We start from the raw sequence: 18,792 nt of genomic DNA, 5'->3' as shown, positions 1-18,792 counted from the left end.
TGTATGTGTGAGGAACGGGTACACAAGGTGCATTCTTTGCATGACACAAAAACACTGAATACCATATGGGCAGGTCACCTTGTAAATGATGTTCGGCTGGCCGGTTTTCTCCACGTTATGAACAACACTGACCGTGTAGACTGACAGCAGCAGATCTTGATGCTCAAATATTTTTTCACTTACATCCAGCTGATGTGAAACTTGTTTATTATAAAATAACGTCACTTTGAATCTACTTTGTTCCATCTACAAAACTCAGCCTGCAACAAGCACCAAGTCTACAAAGGGAGCCATAAATGACTTTTTGCAACCTTTTGAAGCCACTGCTCTGCAGAATACCAAGATTTTAAAACCTGCACACAAGCATACATAAGGGATATGTAAAACGTCTTACAGTTTATACAGTAATAATTGATATTACATATAGGTGTGCAAAATCATGTTTTATAAATTGATGGAGGAAGTCTATTATACTTACAAGTTTGAAAAGTAAAAGCCCTCAAGCCCTATTTTGGATGATGCACATTATAGTATTACTATGGATAAATTCATGTGTTCTTGTTATATTCCAGATGGTCAAGATGGAAACAATTACACACACTGCTGGGTTATTTCATCTACAAAAATGCACCGTATTTAATAACAATAACTGTTTTTTTGGTAGTTATGCAAAATATTAATACGCAATGTTTCCAATAATTATGGCTGTAAATAAAAAAATAAATGCAGTGTGAAAGATGTATAACGAGGAAGGTAAAGTATACTACTTGAGTAACTGTTCTTAGTTACATTCCACCATTGCTTTTGTATTCATTCAGTGTTGTAGCTTAAATGGTATCAAAAGCTTGAACTAATCATCTTATGTATGGATTGGTCACAGTTTATGTGCTTAAACCATATCCAGGTCATGCAGGGTCATGTGCAGGAGCCTCTTGGGTCTCAAGAGCAGTGGACACACACACACGCATATACAAACATGTATGTGAACACTTGTACATAAACACACCTGTGTGCAGCCCAGCACTAAAGACACACACACAGACACACACACACATAGAAAAAGCACAAACATATGGCAGATGAGCCCATTTAGGCTCCCAAAGTTCACTGCAAGTGTCACTGAATCATTGAAAAATGACACACACGCATGTTGGCGCCCCCCAACGAATGAATCCACGCATTGCAGGTGCTTGGATCTACTGTGTGTGGGCTCTTCTAACTGAGACCTGATACATTTAAAAAAATTTCTGTGGGTATTTCTCATGGGTTATATTATTATTTCCTAGAATGTGTCTAATAACCTGACGGTCTGCATTACATGTTAAAGGATATGTAGAATATCCAGACCTTCACTAAACCCCACAGCTAAGGGGAAAAAAAAAAAAAAAAAAGTAAAGTAAAAATATATTGGTCAATCATTTTTCTTGAATTTGTCATTTCAAATAAATCTTAAAAGAGCCATACCGTAAATGTTATCTTGTGGTCTGCGTATTGCCCCAGCGTATTGCCCCGATGGTTTAAAAGGAATAACGGAGTCGAGGCAATTCATCAGGAGACCACAAGCTATTCGGGGGTGTGACTACAGTCACTGGGGTCTATATATTGAGATGTTTTGTCCAGTGGCTTTATGTGAATGAGAGAGAAGCTGCCCAGAGAAAAGTCACCGCAGCAGGACAGTGCGCTTCCTCACTTTGACACCATATGCTCCCAGACGCCGGAATGGATTCCTGTTTTCGCGCACTTTGCATGACTTTTGTCCTGGCCTCGTTCAGCCGGAGGTCAGGTGCGGTCGGACCGGTTATCAGATGCGAGCCATGTGATGTTGGAGCGCGGCTTTTGTGCAAACCTCTGCCCAAGGACTGCGCCGAGAAAGTCCGCGAACCGGGCTGCGGCTGCTGCATGACTTGCGCGCTGAGCTTCGGTCAGCCGTGCGGCGTGTACACCGGCAGATGTGGCTCCGGACTGACTTGTCAGCATCAGCCCGGTGAGACGAAACCTCTGCAGGCTCTGCTGGAGGGACGGGGGATCTGTGCAAACGCTACAAACAAGAGAGTAGCCGTCAGACCAACACCTCCGGCCAATGAACTGTCAGGTAAATCTCACGCCATCGACAACTTAGTCACTGGACATTAATGTGCAATAACTTTACGGACTTTTATTTGTAAGCTTCCTGAATCTGAACGCTTCTCATCACGACACAAGTTGTGTTGATAAGACATAGAGGGGAAGTGAGATACTTTTTGTCTCTGATGTCAATAACTGACATCACTCATTACATTTTCTTCATTTATGGAAAGAAGGGGTGCAGGATGAGAGAAGTTGAAGCACATTTAAGAAAGATTTTTGACCTCTAGTAGAGAAAAAAAAAAAAAAAAAGGACAAAATCAGAAAGGTGAGAACCTCTCTGAATCAGTTACCTAAGACTGAAAGTTGATTTTTAGGATCCTGCCCTGAGATAGTGTAACTATTTAGCCTGTGCTCTCAAAAAGAGGACTGAATGAATTCAAAGTTTAATATAGAAACACATTTGTAATGTGATAGAAGTCTTATTGCATATTTCTATTCAGTTCCTGCCAAAGCTGAAAGATGGAACCACTCATGTCCCTCAATCCAATCTCCAGCTTAAAAAGTGAAATGCGTTTGACTCAATATGAAAATGTAGTGCCTTAAATGGAAGATCATATATCCTTGTGTACTGTTTTGTGAGTAAACACATGTTTCTATTCAACCTTCAGCAGAAAATGTTGACACTCAGGACGAAGAGCGGAATTCCACCGGCTCAGGCCTTCAGATCTTGTACAGCACCCACAGACCCATGGCACCCCTGAGACCTCCGCTTCACCCTTTCTTCTCCTCTGCCAAGTCAGAAGTCCTGAGACGGGAGCAGCAGAAGAGAACCCAGAGCTTTAAAATGGAGGAGCTCCCGGGACCACTCATCACAGACCAACAAAACTTCTCTCTAGAAACCAAACAGGAGCCTGAGTATGTAAGTACCACAACCAATATTTTTCTGTCTTCAGAGCACACTGGAGGAATGTTTTTCTCCTCTTCCTCTGTGTTTTGGTGTTTTTCTCCCCCTGCGGGTGATGAAATGTTTTGGGTAGCGGTGCTGACGGTTGGCAGGCATCGTCGTGAGCAGTAGAATGGCACGGAAGCGAGCGGGTACGATGGCCCTGCGGCTGACCTGGGTCAGGCGGTTGTTTGGCCACAAGGCGTCCGCGTGCCGGGCGTACTGAGAGCCAGCAAATGATGGATTGGCCTATGTGAGTGCCTGTTGGGAAGCCCTGCTGCTATTTTGATCTTCTCTTTGGACAGAGAAGTGAGCACACACTAGTAATGGGCTTTGACTGGCTGCTTTGATTAGTGACTGGAGTACTTGGACTTGAGGACAAGCCTTCTGGCTCCCTCTTTGAGCTCTTTGAATTCACTTTATCCCCCATCCTTTGTGTAAAGTGTAAGAGTTCTAAGCAGCTTTGGCAAACTGTTAAGCCCTTACAAGTCGGTCAGATGAATACATTTCTCATCCGTCTCCTCTTTTCATATTGCAGCCACCATTGTTTAAGTATTACAGCAGAGCAATGTGTGATGCGGCGTGAGCCAGCTTTGTTAACGTCTTTATTTACAAACCCCATCACATTTGTGTCAAAGTCATGCTGCAGAAGGAAATACCTTGAGCTAATGGCATCAGCTTGCTTTCAGATTTTCAGAAGAGCTTTCATGTTTGAGCTGGAAATGAAAGTATTTCAAGTACTGGGGAAAGTGCAGTAACTTCTCATGTGTTCCCTCATCCGTAGGGTCCCTGTCGGAGAGAGATTGAGAGCATTCTCAGCAGCCTCAAGATTACAGACATTCTCAACCCCAGAGGTTTCCGCATACCAAACTGTGACAAGAAGGGCTTCTATAAGAAAAAGCAGGTAAAACGGCACATTCAAAGCACCATCATTTGATACTGACTGCAGGATAATTATAGGTTCATGCATCGATTTCATGAAAGGCTACGCATTATTAATAGATCTAAACTTTCAACCTGTTTAATAGGTTTAAAAGCTGCAAAAATGAAACCTGCACTTCCTTTTTTTTTTTTTTTTTTTTTTTACAGGATACATTAATAAAGATTCAATGCTCAAGTCTAGTGACTCAAACTTTAGTTCTCCTGCAGCCCAATTATAGATGTGTAGCTGTCCTCCTGTATTCATTGGTAGTTATTAGAGCCTCATCATTGCACCACCACACCAGTGAGGTAGACCCTAGCCACTGACTCTGGAGACAGGAACCACAGGGGCCAAACCCCAGTGGGGTTGACGGCTGGGACGATGGCCGTTTAACGGGAACCCTCCCAGGGAGACAGACGTCAAGGTGGCCACCGGCACCCGATGCGCTCGCCCCATAATTGCTGGACTTTTGAGAAGCAGGCACAGAAATAGAGCTGCAGCCATCCCCACGCTCACATGGTTCACCCACGATCGGGTTGTAATAAATGAGTGGTTCTGACGCATTCATATGGAGGCACTTAGGGCTCCTGCGCCACTGCATCACCGAGGCAGCTTTTCTTATTACATAGCAGTCCCTCCTGCTTAATGGAAGTGTTCGCTTTGACCTGCAATCATCTCATAACCAGCCTCACAACGCCAGGCTCATTGTCTTTGTTTATGTAGAATGGACCTAGTGTACCGTGCTGAGCCCTCAGGCGCTGAAGGAGTGGCAGACATTTCATGTTGGTCAGTTTAATTTGGACGTTTGCATGATTTTAAGCAAAAACATCTCTTATTACAGCTCTTAATAACAGTTAATGTCTTTTTAGAGAAAAAAAATATACCCAAGGCAGACTTCATGCTAGGAGCAGATCCACTTTTCTTAAGTAAATTGGGCTTAAATTTTTGATGACCACATTAGTTTCCCTACCATATGGTTTGTGATACTTTTGTTTTGCAGCTGAAATTTTAAATCCGTTATGGCACATTTTTGTCCTCACAAAATGTAGTGGAGATAAGACATTTTGTTTTCAAAATTTAACACATAATGAACCGTCTCCTTCCAAACTTCCCAAGCAACAGTGGCCTTATAGAGAGAGAGAGTGCTGCTTGCTCTCACTCAGACACCGCTGAAATATTGAACTAAATAAGAATGCCCCCCCCCTCTCTGATCAGCTCTGACTCCTCTGTGGAGCAGTAGCACAGTTGCTTTAGCCCTTGAAATGAATGGCTGCATGTTTTACTAGAGTGGAGATTGACCTTTAGTAAAATTGGCAGTAAAATAACAGCCCTTGGGTAGCTCCACAGACTCTGTAAGTCATTTGTAGTACCCATAATTTGGAGCTGTGGGGTATAATCAGCAACAGATGATTCGTACTGGCCACCAGCTTCTGAAAATAGATCTTGGTTCTCAGTTGTTCACAAACGGGACTAAGCAAATATTTTACCAGGTTTCTGTTTACCTTAAAGGTCTCTATATGTGTGTGCAACAGGAGGTAGACCATAAAAGCAGCTCAAAATACCACAGCGTGTTGGATAGCCAAGGCTGCGTCGACTCAGCACAATCTGACCATTAATACCTCTTAACTATTGCTGTTCTACTTCATTGAGTAAAGTGGCTTGTTACCCATAATGCTGCATATTCAACTTGGATTTACACATTTAGCAGCTTTTTTTTTTTTTCCTCCCCCCTTCTATTTCTCTTCCCTCCCTTTCACCTTGTCCCTTCCTTCACTTTCAGTGCCGTCCATCCAAAGGCAGAAAGCGTGGCTTCTGTTGGTGTGTGGACAAATACGGGCAGCCTTTGCCAGGTTTTGATGGGAAGGAGCGAGGAGACGCCCAGTACTACAACTCCGAGAGCCAATAGGAGCGGAGCAGGACGGAGGGAGGGAGGGTGGGAGTGAGAGCAAGAAGAATTGTAAACAAATGGAGACACTGAGGATATTGGGAGAGAGGTCAAGAGATGGCTCAACCGATATGTGGATGTTTGCTATTTCTATCTGTTGCCTGTGGGACCTTTTTTCTGAGGCAGAGCAAAGGGAACAGAGGAAGAGTACCAGGAGGAAAAAGCCTCCATGTTGCAGATACACTCTGTACTTTTCTGCGACGGATGGATACTTTATAAGCTGTTTGTCCCTCACCCGACCTGGACGGCTTCTGAGAGGAGGATACACTCCAAAGAATTTATCTCAGAGGCCTTATTCCGATTATAAGACACAGAGACATTTCCTTGTACTTGTCACAAATGTTGATGAGAGTGCTCTTCATTTACGCACAATTAAGTGGCATTGCACATGTGTACACGCTTGTGATGTGTAATAATAATTTGTATGCTTGATGATTTGTTATCAAAGACGTCGCGTGTGGTCATGACAACCATAAGATGTATGTTATGTCTGAATATGTCTCTCAGAGTAAGCATGCAGTGCCTTACGATGAACTCCTATGAAATTCCACTTTTTGCAGTTGCTTCCTGCTCCTCAGGGCAGTTGGACTGGAACTGTGCAGCTCAAAACACTACAGTGCATAAAGTTTTTACGCTGGATCTCACGCCACAGAGAGCAAGAGGGACATTTTCTGTTATCTGTAACGTGGTTGTTACTGTTTTGTTGTCACTTTGCATAAGCTGAATTTTTTTGGGGGATCAAGGCCACAAACCGTTATCTCTGATCTCTGTGTAGCCAGTGATCATTTTCATCACTTGCCTTGGTTTAAGTAAATATGCTGTTTGCATGTACAATGCAACCCTCAGAGGTCTATTTTTACTTAATAAAGGCAGTATAAAATGATCCCGGTATTGTTATTTTTCTTTTTTTCTTAGCATGTATGAAGCTGAGTGGGGAAAAAATACATTAAAACATGACCCGATCATGATGAATATAATATGATATTTAATTGGATACACATCAACAGAATTAGGAGACTATATACATTGTTTCAACAAAACTAATAACGGCATAGCAGCATTCCTGGCAAATAGCATTCATAAAAAAAAAAAAAGAAAAAAAAAAAGAAATCGGGTCCACTGCACATGACCTCAACAACAAACAGAAGCATAAACACAAGTGAATCATAATAAATACTAGAATAGAAGCTAAAATAGGTCAAAAAAAAAAAAAAGACCACAGTGACCCTCTAGACAAATACAAAAGGTGAGAAATGTGTAGCTGAGAAGAGCCCTCAGCAACCCTCCGCTAAACCTGTGGACCTGCAGAGACTAGTAGAGGTAGACAAATGCAGAAGAACCCATCCTAAACCTCACGGTGGCTTGGATGAGTCCTGATATGTTTGTGCTTGGCCACTGTGCACATACTTGCGGCACTTTAAGTATTTCCCCCAATACCCATTGAGGAAACGCCAATGGAGATACATTCAGACAATGTCAACATGTTGAATGAATGAGCGGCTGTGTTGTTCCGTACCATGCACAGCTCCAGTTTTGAATGAATGAGAAAAAAAAACAAAAAAAAACCTGATCCTGAAGACTCTGAAATGGGCTTGGCATAGCTGCGGACCTGTGGTTTTGAGCAATGGAGTTATTTAGTCAGAAACACAAATGTATACAGTGTTGCCCTATTTACAATTGAAAAAAAAACAGGCAAACATATAAAAAATCTAAAAACGACAAATGGTTAATGCTAGGAAGAATATACAAGTAGTGAATAAATAAGTCTTGATACATACATCATGTAAATAAAATGAATAAGTGGGTTTTTGTAAAAGGAAGTCAGTTCACCAGGTGGTTGCATGTAGATATTAAGTTAAGAAACATGTTTGCTTTTGTCGGTATGCGTTTGTGTGCTTCTGTGTGTGTGTGTGTGTTTAAGATTGGTAGCGTGTCTGTCCCTCAGTGTGTGACTTCTTGATGACACTCTGAATCACCCAGCAGGTCGCTCGATCCTGGGATCTTCTTCCCATTCCAGGGAGACACACACCAGCAGCGAGCGGGCGGCCCAACCAGAGAGGACTCACACTGAAGGAGACACAGAGATGGGGGGAACCACATGAATCAAACTTCACCGGTAGTGTCAGGTGAATCTATTTCAACAGGTTTAAATCAATCTTTATTTTTTGAAATGCTCAAGTTCCCACCTGCTTGGGCTTGTAGAAGCCGTACTTGTCACAGTTGGGGAGGTAGAAAGTTGTGAACTTCTCTCCTAGTTTCTGCTGAGAGCTGGCTATCATGTCCAGTGCGTTGTGCAGTTCAATGTGACAGGGTCCCTGTACAAAGAAAGACAAACAGTGAGAACTACACCCACACGTCAACATATTATAACTCCAGTTATCTCTCTGGAACCATGGTCCCTCAAAACCAAGAGCTCCCTCTTGTGGAAGGAAGGTATATTTCGTTGAATCATCTTCATGAGTCCATGTTTTCTCCTCACCTGTTGTTCCAGTTTGTTGCGGATAGCGTTGACCTTGGCCTTGATGCTCTCTTGGCCCTCAGCAGTGTCATGGTGGTCAAAGGGAAGGTTGAGGCCCAACAGGTAGTGCAGGGAGCCGTGGTCAGGGAGTCCTTCAGTTTCCTCTGTAGAAGTAAAATAAATATGTTTCAAATGTTTCCTGTTGTGTAAGATTGTATGTGTTGCTTTGCAATTAAAGTGAAGCATTTTATAACCATGACAGTAGGAAATATTGACAACTAAGACATAGGTAAGCCTCGAAAAAAGTAGAATACCTTGGCCCAAGTCTTCAGTGCAGACCCCTTGCCCCCTGGTCAGAGCATGGAGAGGTCTGGCCTCACCCGGCCTGGCAGTGCAGCGGAGACCCTCACCACAGTGGGCTGTGTGAACTCCACAGGATGCACCTTTGTCCAGAGCGCAGGCCATGCAGCAGCCGCAGCCAGGCTCCCTCAGCACCTGCTTGCACTCTGCCGGGATGGCAGGACAGTTGTTCTGTTTCTCCTGCGTGCAGGGGGCACAGCGGATTGGCTCCGGTCCCACCACTGGGGAGGATCTCACCATGACTAAGACAGCCAGAGCCACTCCTGCCACAAATGTCTTCTCATATAATCCAGGCATCTCCGGTCTTCAGATAAATACTGTATGCTCTTCCTTTTGTACTTGCTACTGCGAACTGCTCAGTAAGACTGGAGTTTTCTTTCTAAAGTGATTTCTGCAAACCAGCAGTATTTATATGGAGATCTGGCCTCCAGTGGAGTTAATGTTTGACACAGTGACCATAGATATAAAATAGTTTTGACGAAGCTGCTGTAAACGGTGGATGACCCTGCTTGACGTGCGTAGATCCAGGTTCACAAGGTCTGTTGTCAACATTGACTTTGGAACATAAAGCCACATCAAAACAACCCTGTTTTTGGACGACCAAATTACTGATCTGTCTTTACCTTTGAGGTTATGAAAACATGAATACTCCTCTTTACAGAACGTATCAATGAAGCACTGAAGAATAAATAACATCCACAAAAGGAATACTATAATCCAAGGAGTTATAGGCTACGAGATAATGACTGGTGATTAGGAAAACTGTCTACTGTTGTCAAACACTTATTTTGTCAAGTAATGCCAACTGATATTTTGATTTGACACTAAAACCCTATTTGTCCCTGTAGTGTCTTTGGTGAAGGTTCCTCTTATCAGGCAGACAGATAAACAAGATCGTTCGCCTTTAAAATTGCATAACCCTAACATTATGAATCACTCTGCTGGAATCACAACATGTTTGTCTGAAGAAAGACGGTAGTAACCAGTTGTTTCCTTGGTGTAGTATTGGTCATAATTATCTATGGCAAACGGCAAATACCTCGGCACAGGCTATGTGTGATATACACACACCAACACTGCTTCTGCTGTGGACTCTATATGATCCATTTTGTAAGATCTTTGTTTAACTGAACAGAGAAGTCCTGTTATCCAACCCCACTGACTGAAAATGTAACATGTGAACAACAAAGAACCCCCCCCCCTGCAGTAATAACACTTGAACCAAGAAAGACCAATAAAGTGATCTTGATTAAATCAAATATTTTTTAATATTATTTACACTATAAGTTGCCATAAACCCCAGCATGTGTATGAGGATGAGATGAATATTGCAGGGTCAGTCAAGGTCCTGGATGCTGTTGGAGGTGAGGATTCTGGTTTATCGCACAATGAAAAATAAGATGATTGTACGGGTTGTGTGTATAGGCTACTGTACAATTATTTGATAGGAAGGTTAAAACATATGTTTTTGGACTTAGACTAAACATTTTAGGAGTAACTATACAGAAAAAGATTTTGGAATGACAAAAATAATTCAGTATATTGATTGAAATAGAGCAGTGGTAGAATGACACCAAGTACAGCACTCTACTTGACTACTTTATTCTTTTACTTCATGACATCTGAGGAGCAAATATTGACATCTATAATATACATAATGTATATAACAGCATGTTTAATAGTTTAAGTACATTTTGTTAATACAGCCCTCTTCTCACAGTAAACATTTTAATGCAGAGCTTTTACTTGTAATGAAGTGGTTTTAGATTGCTGCTGTACATGTATTGTCTACTTTTACTTAAGTAAAGGACATGGATACTTCAGCCAATGGAAAAGAGGTCTTTATGGTAAAGTATTAAGTAACTATTTGGCTACGACTCTTTGCTTTTATGTGTATAGTGACAAAGCATTAGACAAGCATGAAAATTCTCCCAAAATAGGTCTAAAAACAATCGAAACACCACTCTCCCCTCCCTCCCCCATTTAGTTCGAAAATTATTCTTATTGAAATAAATAGACAAAAAAAAAAAAAAGCAAAAGAAAAAAAAAAAAAAAAAACACACCACATCTTGACTGGCAACATATCAAATGGTAAAGACAAGCTGCACCCAATAAAGATAACCTCTTCCCTATTGCTCTCTCAAAGTTAAATACACAACTGGCAACATGTTTGACTGCACTTTACAGAGAGAGCTTTGGCCTCTGAGTATTTTACATGGACATTTAAATCAAAAGACACCGACTTGGACTGAGGTAAATTGGTTCAGGTTGAAGCTGACAACCACATTTATTAAGTTACACATAAGCTACTGTATGTCTGATGTATGGGGAGGTTAACATGGGGTTAGAGAACAACACACAAAAGCCAGAATTATAGTCAAATAAAAGATTGATTTTTTTTTTCTTAATATAAAATTGCACAAAAAACTAATATGTTGACAGGAATGGAACAAATGTTTTCATCATGCAGTGAACTCATTATGAAACCTATAGGCCTTATTGTACTCGTTACTTCACAGCTAATGACAACAAAACTGACATAAATATTGCACATGGACCTTACTCTCTGGCAGTGCCAGCTCTTATTATGGTATGTTTTTTTCCTTCTACATTCAGTATTCTTCAACAAGGTCAATGCTTGGTGTACCCAACATGTTCCACGCTCACCTCGTGAGGCCTGTGATGAGTGTTACTCAACCACCAGTTGGTGTGTTGTTGCCTCTTCGATGTTGACCATCAGGTCTACCAGCCACGGAGGAAGCGGGTCCGCCTTGGAAACATTTTTCTGGACATTTGTGAAAAACAACAATCAATAACAAACAAACAAAAAATAATAATCCAAATAAAAATAAAAAATAAAAAGGGGATTAATCATACATTTCTTAAAATCAAAACTCACAACCACTGATGGTTCCTTGCGGCGCGTCTCGTTTGTCCTCCTCTTCTTTACTGATGGTTTAGGTGGTGTGTGTTTTTGCCATCTGATCTTGGAGATCTTAAAAACAGTAGATCCTTTTTTTTTTTTTTTTTTTTTAAATCTGAGATGCATGTTGTCAAATATGGGATGAAAAATGCTTACCTTTATTGCCAGCTCCCTGCGACTGGACTGCTTCCCATTTTCTACCTCTGGCTGCCCAGGTGTTGTAGCTTCATCACGGAAATCCTCTGTGCGTGAGCTCGTGTCTGACACTGAGGAATTCTGCGTTTCTTCCTGGTCATTGTTAGCAGGTGGCATCGGAACAAAACTCTCTTGGCTCGAAGAACGAGACAGTCGCCTGGGTCTGAGAACCCTCAGCGGAACATCGTCTTCCTCTTCTTCACTCTCATCTTCTGTCATTACCTCCTCTGTGTCCACACCCACTTGAGTCCGAGAATACTCCTCATTTTCCCCTGTTTTGCTTCCTCCGATTTCATCTTCTTGCTCTGACTCTTCCTGGATGGCCGCCAGATACAGCTTCTGTTCCATCATTTAAATCAATGTTATTTTGAAGTACAAACAGAATTAACATAAGTCTGCTTAATGAACTTTCAGATTTTTGAATTGAGACTTCTTTTATATAAAAGCTAAAAAAACAACAACTGTGGATTTAAACTTACATTTTGCTGCTGAATCTCCATTTTGCTGGATGACTGAGCTTGATATGTGGAGATCCTGCAGGTTTTCATCAACTGATTATTCACATCAGGTGTGGAGGCTTAATTGCAGACTGATGACAGGTGGTGACTTTTTCCTTTTTCAAACATGAAGTGGAAAATAAAGTAGTGTCAACTGACCCAAAGGCTCTACAATATCAAATGTCTGTGTTGTCATAATTATCCATTAAAAGCAGCTTTTAAAATGGTTATGATTTAATTTTAATGGGACACCAGCAATTTATGAAATTCAGTTTACTTGTCACTACCCTGTGAAAACAGTTGTATATGTGCTCTGTGGCTCAGAAGGGAGATTTCCAAAGTAAAAAATAAATAACTTGTCATGCAGTGTTTCTAGAGCAGTTCAGGATATCTGAAAATGACTGGAGTACCCATTTAAAGGTCTGTAATTTCTAAATAATTTCTTAGCATTTTTTAAATTTTTTAAATCCTGTAAAATACTATGTACACTGGTACTAATTATAGAAAAAAAATGTAAGTGTTAACTTGGTACACTTCCAATACTGGCATATTCATTTCGATTAACTGGCACAACCTATATAAGTCAGTGCACCGCAGGTCAGGTGAAGATGCATTATGAGACTTGGGTTTAAATTCCTCTGTGAATCCACAAATGCTCATAAACTCAAAAAAACTGTTTCAGGACTTTCTCTGTTTTCCCTAAAATTTGCACCAAATTCCACAGAGTTCTCTCACACTTCCTCTTAAAATTATTGTAGAATTACAGATCCATGAATTCAAGCATTATCAAAACTTTCAAATATTTTCTTGGTTGTTAAAGTGTACCCTAATGTAAAAGTAATTATTAATGAATGCCACGACCTAATTCACTCATCATGACCCTTTTTAGCCCTGATGACACCAGGGGGAGTGTTGTTTGTGAACCATCATTTACCTTGGATTCCCTTCATTGCTTAATGTCAACTTTAGTTTGGAGTCAGGGGGTGACGGTGATAACAACAACTCCTTTTTTTTTTTTTAATTTCTGTAAACTCCTTTGGGACACATTCACATGGCTCTGCAAATTATTAATAACTGACCAGTATTTTTTCTGTTTTATTCTAAAGCAAAACATAATTCCAACATTATAGTATACTGAAAATGGTTGAGCTGGCCGGGCATTTGTTTACATAACTGTTTCACTAAGTGAACTCCAGACAAACTCTACATGAGAGCTGGGAAAACATTTTGGCCTCTGCTCAGTGGTTGTGACATGGTGACGTTCATCTGACTATGAGCTGTGGGCGTACATCAATAGGCATAATAAAACCTGTCATATTTTACTGTGTAGAGTGAAAACTGTTATTTTAAGAGCCATAAACTAAGGTGTGAGAAATGAAATTTTAGAGAGTGGAACTAAGAGGTAAAACTGCCCATAAAAAGTTATATTTGTTACCCGTGTAGGGGGTGCTGTGCAGGGGGACGAGGTGTAAATATTGTGTTTCAGGTTGGTAATTCTCATGTTGCTCACTGACAGCCACAATCCTCCACCCCCCCACCCCCCCATACACTACTTGTTTTATGTGTTGGTAGACAAAAATGTTTACGTTTTTATTAACTTTCACAGCCATACCCTTGTGATATTTTATACATCAATATTGTCTTTATTACAAAATATTCAATAACCCAACTTTACACTGTACAAGATACAACATAGTTTACAGCTTTTGGCTATTTACAAAAAGTATGATCTGCATATCAAAGTGAATATATCTAAAAAGGCAGGTTGCAATCACTGTAAGCTTATTGAGTAAGGCAAAAAACTTGAAACATGATGTTATTTACACATTTGCAGATCAAGTAAAAGTTTTAAACGCTGATAGAGTTGACATCTGAAGATATCTGAAGCGCCTCACATTTCTGAGACTGTATCTGAGAGACGTGCTAAAGCTCATAGTTTCTGAGGAAAACTCAAAATGTAGCTTCATTACAGCGGTAAAATTCTGGGGTACAGTAACGTAGTCAGACACTGCACCAAGATAATACATTTATGTACATGTATCATTTGCAGAGGCTGTGAGTAAAGGACTGGGCTGTGCATTTGTAGAGGTTGTGTGCTTGTTGCATGTGCTTAAGTCATGGATGTGCTCTCCTCTGTGTGGATAAATGCATTCCTCGACTCCTTCGGGTGTCTACACGTATGTTTGCACCATACATAGATGTGTATTGGTCCTCTAAGTGATTTATTTGTCATTAATACTTTGTGATTGGTCCAGTTTTGGCATCAACTAGTTTCCATGGCAGCACACACACTCCGTACTAGTAGAACTGCTCTTTAGGTTTCCACACCTTCCTCTGCTCCCTTCATTGCCTTTACTGCCTCTTCAGACTCAGAGACACCAGTGTCTGTGTGTATACTTAACACATGTCGCATTACATTAAACCATTGTGAATCGGGGCAGCATATGAACATTCAGGAAACCTTATTTTGGGTTAAAAAAAAAAAGACACTTTAAGTCTACTGATGTCTGAAAAACTAACATGTGCCAAATATATCCAACCTACTGCCACATCCTTTCTCTTCTCTTGTATGGTGAGGCAATAAAAGCGGTAAAACTAAAGATCTATGGAAAGCTCAATACTTTGGTTTCTTTCAACAGGAGTTACTATGGCTGTCAACTCTTAAAAAAGTCATGCACTATTAACTGTAAATATGTCTCAGAAAAAGCCTATTCCATCCAGTGAGCTCCGAGTGTAAAAAAAAAACAAAACAAAAAAATTGTGCTGTTTCGTTACGATTCAGAGTTAACCATACATGCATACACACTCACAAGTACACACATGCATGCTTACATACACCAAAAAAAAGAAAAGAAAAAAGAAACAACACCATTTTACACTGTAAATAATACAATGTATCCTTGGCATAATCAGAAAGACAGTGCAAAAGCAATAGCATGATCAGTCTTTTTCTGGATATCAATGCACATATCCCCTGCACACGGAATATGTAGTACATATAAAATGAAGATGCACATTATAATACCTGGATCTGAGGGAACCCAGAAACACCACAAATCTAATTATCTGGTATAGAGATGTTAAAAGAGGATCTGAGATTCCGGGTATCGTTCTTCTTCACTCCGTGTTTGTCTTAGAAATCCCTCAAAGCGAGTATGATTGTCCACATCACCCTGCCATTTCTCCGGAAGTTCATATCCTGAATGAGCATGTTCTGGGTTTGGCCAGTAGCTCATGATTTATAGGAAATACCTGGACAGCCCTGTCTTCTCTAGGCCTCCAACCAGGATTTTCTTTCCTTTTTTCAGGTTAATAGTCCTGTCTTTCTCTCTACACTGCAACATCCGCAACAGCTGCCACAGCCTCAATCTCAATCTCTGTCACCTGTAATCCTCCTCCTCGTCCTCCTCACCCACTGCGGGCACGCAGGACGAGGGCAGGCATGTAGCTTGGCTGTTGCTGCTGTTGGCAGTGTTCATCTGAACAGTGCTGCCCAACAGGCTGGCGGCAGAGGAGACGCTGCCCAGGTTGGTCGGGACGCTCGTCTTCCCACAGGAGTGGATCCGACGAGCCAAGCTGGCGGAACGCATGACTGAAGAAGTGATTACGGTGCCCACGCCCTGAACCTTCCCTTCCAGGAAGTACGTCAGCATCTCACCTTTACCCTTAACGCTGACTTTGCCACGGCACACCAGGTCATAGTTGGTATTCAGCAGGCGATAGACTTCTTCAGTTACCTAAATAATAGAAAAAGGGAAATACAGTTTTTATGCCAAGCCAGGCTATAAAACTATGTCATGACTCCAGCTCTGTATTTAATACATAGACATGAAATTGATATTGATTTTCTCTCCTCAGAAAGAAAGTAAGTGAATTTCCGCAACTGTAACTTTAATTGTGATATCTTGTGGGTATTTCTTGCATTTAAATTGGGTGGGTAGGTGTGTGGATGGATGGATGGGTGGATGGATAGATGGATAGATAGATAGATTGTAATTTAGGGCGCTTCGGGTACCTGTATCTTTCCAGGCACTCCAGTGCTGTCCATCCGACTGGCCACATTGACTGTGTTCCCCCAGATGTCATACTGCGGTCGCCGCGCACCAATCACCCCTGCAACCACTGGACCAATGTTGATACCTGTGCAAATACGTCGAAATGTTAAACGAACACAAAACTATTTCAAACTGAGCATTTTGATTTATTGTGTAATTATTTTAAATACGTTTAATTACACGTACCCACTCTCAGGACAAACTCATTGTATGACTGATAGTTGATTTCATCCAAAACGTCAAACATCTCAATGGCGTAGTCTGCTATTGTGCTAAGATGGTCGTAAACAGATTTTTTGGCCTAAAGAGCGGAAGCGCATTGATCAGTTAGTATCTATTCTCTTCATCAAAATGTCCCGCATCCATTAACGTGCAAACGGAAACACACACAGAAACACAAAATGACATGCCACCTTGGTACCAATGGTGGGGACAAGGCCCACAGCTGCCATGTATGTACTGCCAATGGTTTTGATTTTCTCTATGTCTTTGTAGCACTCCTTATCCATGAGCTGCAAAACATAGATTCAAATAAACACACAAAGCTACAATGCAAACCAAACTGAATGTCCCAAAAAGAGAAATCCAGCATTTTACCTCGTCAAAGTCAGCAATGATCTCATTCAGGAGTCTGAGGCACTCCACTCCCATGTTGTTCCCGTCCAGCTCGATGTAGAAGTCATTGAAGTTTGGGATAGAGGCAAACAGGACACCTACTTGTGCATAGGACTGATAGTACAGATCCTAATAGAAAAAAAAGAAAGAATACAGTGTGGAAGTATAATATATCTCCTCTTATGTTTTCTAATGTTCTTTTTTTTTTGTTTTCTGCCTTTTTAATCTACCTGTTTTTCTGTCTGTCTGCCTGCCTGTCTATTAGCGAGGCTCACCATGTTCCTGGGGTTTGACATAAGGAAGTGTTGAGCCACGTGTGCGGGCAGAAGGTTGAAGAGAATCCTCCTGTTGTCCAGCTTGACTTTCTCCATGCCATCCCTTTCCTCCTCCGCCTGAAAGCACATAACCACACAGAAAATATACAGAGGCGGCCATTAGGACTGTAGCTTGTTCCACATTCTCACCACATGGGGTCACTAAAAAACCTTACGAGCCTCGCAACATGGACTTATGACCGTGGCATAGTTGGATTTTCAATAGACTTGGGTATTTCAATTTTTGCCTCAACATTTTAAGCCCATTATGCAAAATAGTCCCTTTCTTACACTTCTGATGTCAAATAAAACCAAGCACCCTTGTTTTTGCCAAAGAACAGACAGTCAGTAGCCTATAAATACAAATCCTCCATACATAACCCAATAGTTCATATACAGTATATACTGTATATATGTAGATATAAGCTGTAATAGCAGCATTTCTACAGTACACTTCTATTAAAACTTACATTACGATAATGACATTTGAGCCTCTCTCAAATACACAGACACATAGATACACACACTTCCTGACCTGCACAGCCCATAGGAAGTCCAGGCGTAGTTTGAGGTCGAGTTGCCTGGAGTGGAGGGCCAGGGCACTGACAAAGAGCAACAAAGACAGGATGGGCTCATAGCCCCGGATGTGGAAGGACCCCCCACTGTGGAAGAGACCGACACACAAGTCAGCACTGCACTGGACCACACAGAAGACTACACAGGCGGGTAGAATGGACCCCCCACAGTGTCAAGAGAGATCACGAGTAAAATTTTACTTGTAAAATTATGAAAACAATGATTTTTTGAAGGGCCAACATGAAAACAAAACATTAAATGAAACTTATGAATTAAAAAGCTTAAATGTGCTAGGCCATACAATATTATATCATTTACTGTTGCATTAACTGTATTTGAACAATATTAGCTCTTCAAAAGAGATCTTTTATCTTAATAACCTCAGTAAATTCAACATAATCATTTTTCAGGGGCACATTTATGATCTGGGCTCAAACAAAATTGGCCAGGCCCCTCGGTACTGGGTTGAAACAGCTTACGCGCTCCCATCATCCCAGCCCACATTGTCCTGTCAGGCTTCTGATTTGGAACTAATGAGCACATGTGCTGCTTCAAAGGGTGGAAAATGAAAGAGTGTGTGGGCTGAAGACAAGCAAAGACTCCTCCACACACACACACACACACACACACACACACACACACACACACACACACACACATACATGCGCGCACGTGCGCACGCACACACACCTACATCTCAGCACATGTACAGTAAATGCTCTTCTAAACTCCTGGTTATCTGTTCAGTTGATGCATCAAACAAAAGCAAAGCCGCTGCTTGACATTCACAGCCGATCGCTGCCTCTGATCCTTGAATGATGCACAATGATAACTGGATCTCACTTTGAGCTCTGATGGGATGTGTGTGTCATGTAACTTCAGGAAATGACAGACATAAAAAAGTGCAAACAAGCCAAAGTGT

The 18,792-nt window shown here is 41.3% G+C and overlaps 4 protein-coding genes across 6 annotated transcripts in view; 1 reads left to right on the top strand and 3 right to left on the bottom strand.

Moving 5' to 3' along the window:
- The first annotated feature begins 1,145 nt into the window (after window positions 1–1,145).
- Window positions 1,146–6,987, top strand: LOC111670503 (insulin-like growth factor-binding protein 3). 2 transcript variants are annotated; one of them, XM_023427237.2, is made up of 4 exons: window positions 1,146–2,092; window positions 2,739–2,986; window positions 3,795–3,914; window positions 5,713–6,987. In XM_023427237.2, the coding sequence occupies exons 1-4, from the start codon at window positions 1,702–1,704 to the stop codon at window positions 5,836–5,838; spliced, it is 885 nt and encodes a 294-aa protein (XP_023283005.1). In that variant the 5' UTR covers window positions 1,146–1,701; the 3' UTR covers window positions 5,839–6,987. The 2 variants fall into 2 exon arrangements, with proteins under 2 accessions (XP_023283005.1, XP_023283004.1); XM_023427236.2 differs by having other exon boundaries at window positions 1,158–2,092; window positions 2,736–2,986.
- On the bottom strand, window positions 6,843–9,084 carry LOC111670479 (insulin-like growth factor-binding protein 1). Its single transcript, XM_023427202.2, has 4 exons — window positions 8,650–9,084; window positions 8,357–8,499; window positions 8,064–8,192; window positions 6,843–7,944 (listed from the first exon to the last, which is right to left on the bottom strand). The coding sequence occupies exons 1-4, from the start codon at window positions 8,990–8,992 to the stop codon at window positions 7,819–7,821; spliced, it is 741 nt and encodes a 246-aa protein (XP_023282970.1). The 5' UTR covers window positions 8,993–9,084; the 3' UTR covers window positions 6,843–7,818.
- Window positions 9,085–9,984: 900 nt separating this feature from the next.
- LOC111670480 (uncharacterized) lies at window positions 9,985–12,376 on the bottom strand. Of its 2 annotated transcripts, XM_023427204.1 has the most exons (5): window positions 12,293–12,376; window positions 11,775–12,152; window positions 11,595–11,690; window positions 11,363–11,480; window positions 9,985–10,050 (listed from the first exon to the last, which is right to left on the bottom strand). In XM_023427204.1, exons 1-4 carry the CDS (start codon window positions 12,359–12,361, stop codon window positions 11,385–11,387), a joined length of 639 nt encoding a protein of 212 aa, XP_023282972.1. In that variant the 5' UTR covers window positions 12,362–12,376; the 3' UTR covers window positions 9,985–10,050; window positions 11,363–11,384. The 2 variants fall into 2 exon arrangements, with proteins under 2 accessions (XP_023282972.1, XP_087035695.1); XM_087179569.1 differs by having other exon boundaries at window positions 11,775–12,295.
- Window positions 12,377–13,924: 1,548 nt separating this feature from the next.
- The window catches only part of LOC111670478 (adenylate cyclase type 1-like), a 36,957-nt gene continuing 32,089 nt past the window's right edge, over window positions 13,925–18,792 (bottom strand). The window contains 8 exon segments of the mRNA XM_023427200.2: window positions 13,925–15,699; window positions 15,702–16,047; window positions 16,326–16,450; window positions 16,552–16,666; window positions 16,779–16,877; window positions 16,963–17,109; window positions 17,211–17,372; window positions 17,830–17,956. Of these exon segments, the coding sequence (XP_023282968.2) occupies window positions 15,641–15,699; window positions 15,702–16,047; window positions 16,326–16,450; window positions 16,552–16,666; window positions 16,779–16,877; window positions 16,963–17,109; window positions 17,211–17,372; window positions 17,830–17,956 (1,180 nt within the window). The 3' untranslated portion in view covers window positions 13,925–15,640.

This window comes from Seriola lalandi, unplaced genomic scaffold, assembly GCF_002814215.2.
Source record: "Seriola lalandi dorsalis isolate HSWRI2012SDOR001 ecotype SW California unplaced genomic scaffold, Sedor1 jcf7180002054855, whole genome shotgun sequence".
Classification (NCBI taxonomy): domain Eukaryota; kingdom Metazoa; phylum Chordata; class Actinopteri; order Carangiformes; family Carangidae; genus Seriola; species Seriola lalandi.
Note: the sequence above shows the minus strand (reverse complement) of the source record. Positions and strands in the feature narration are given on the sequence as shown.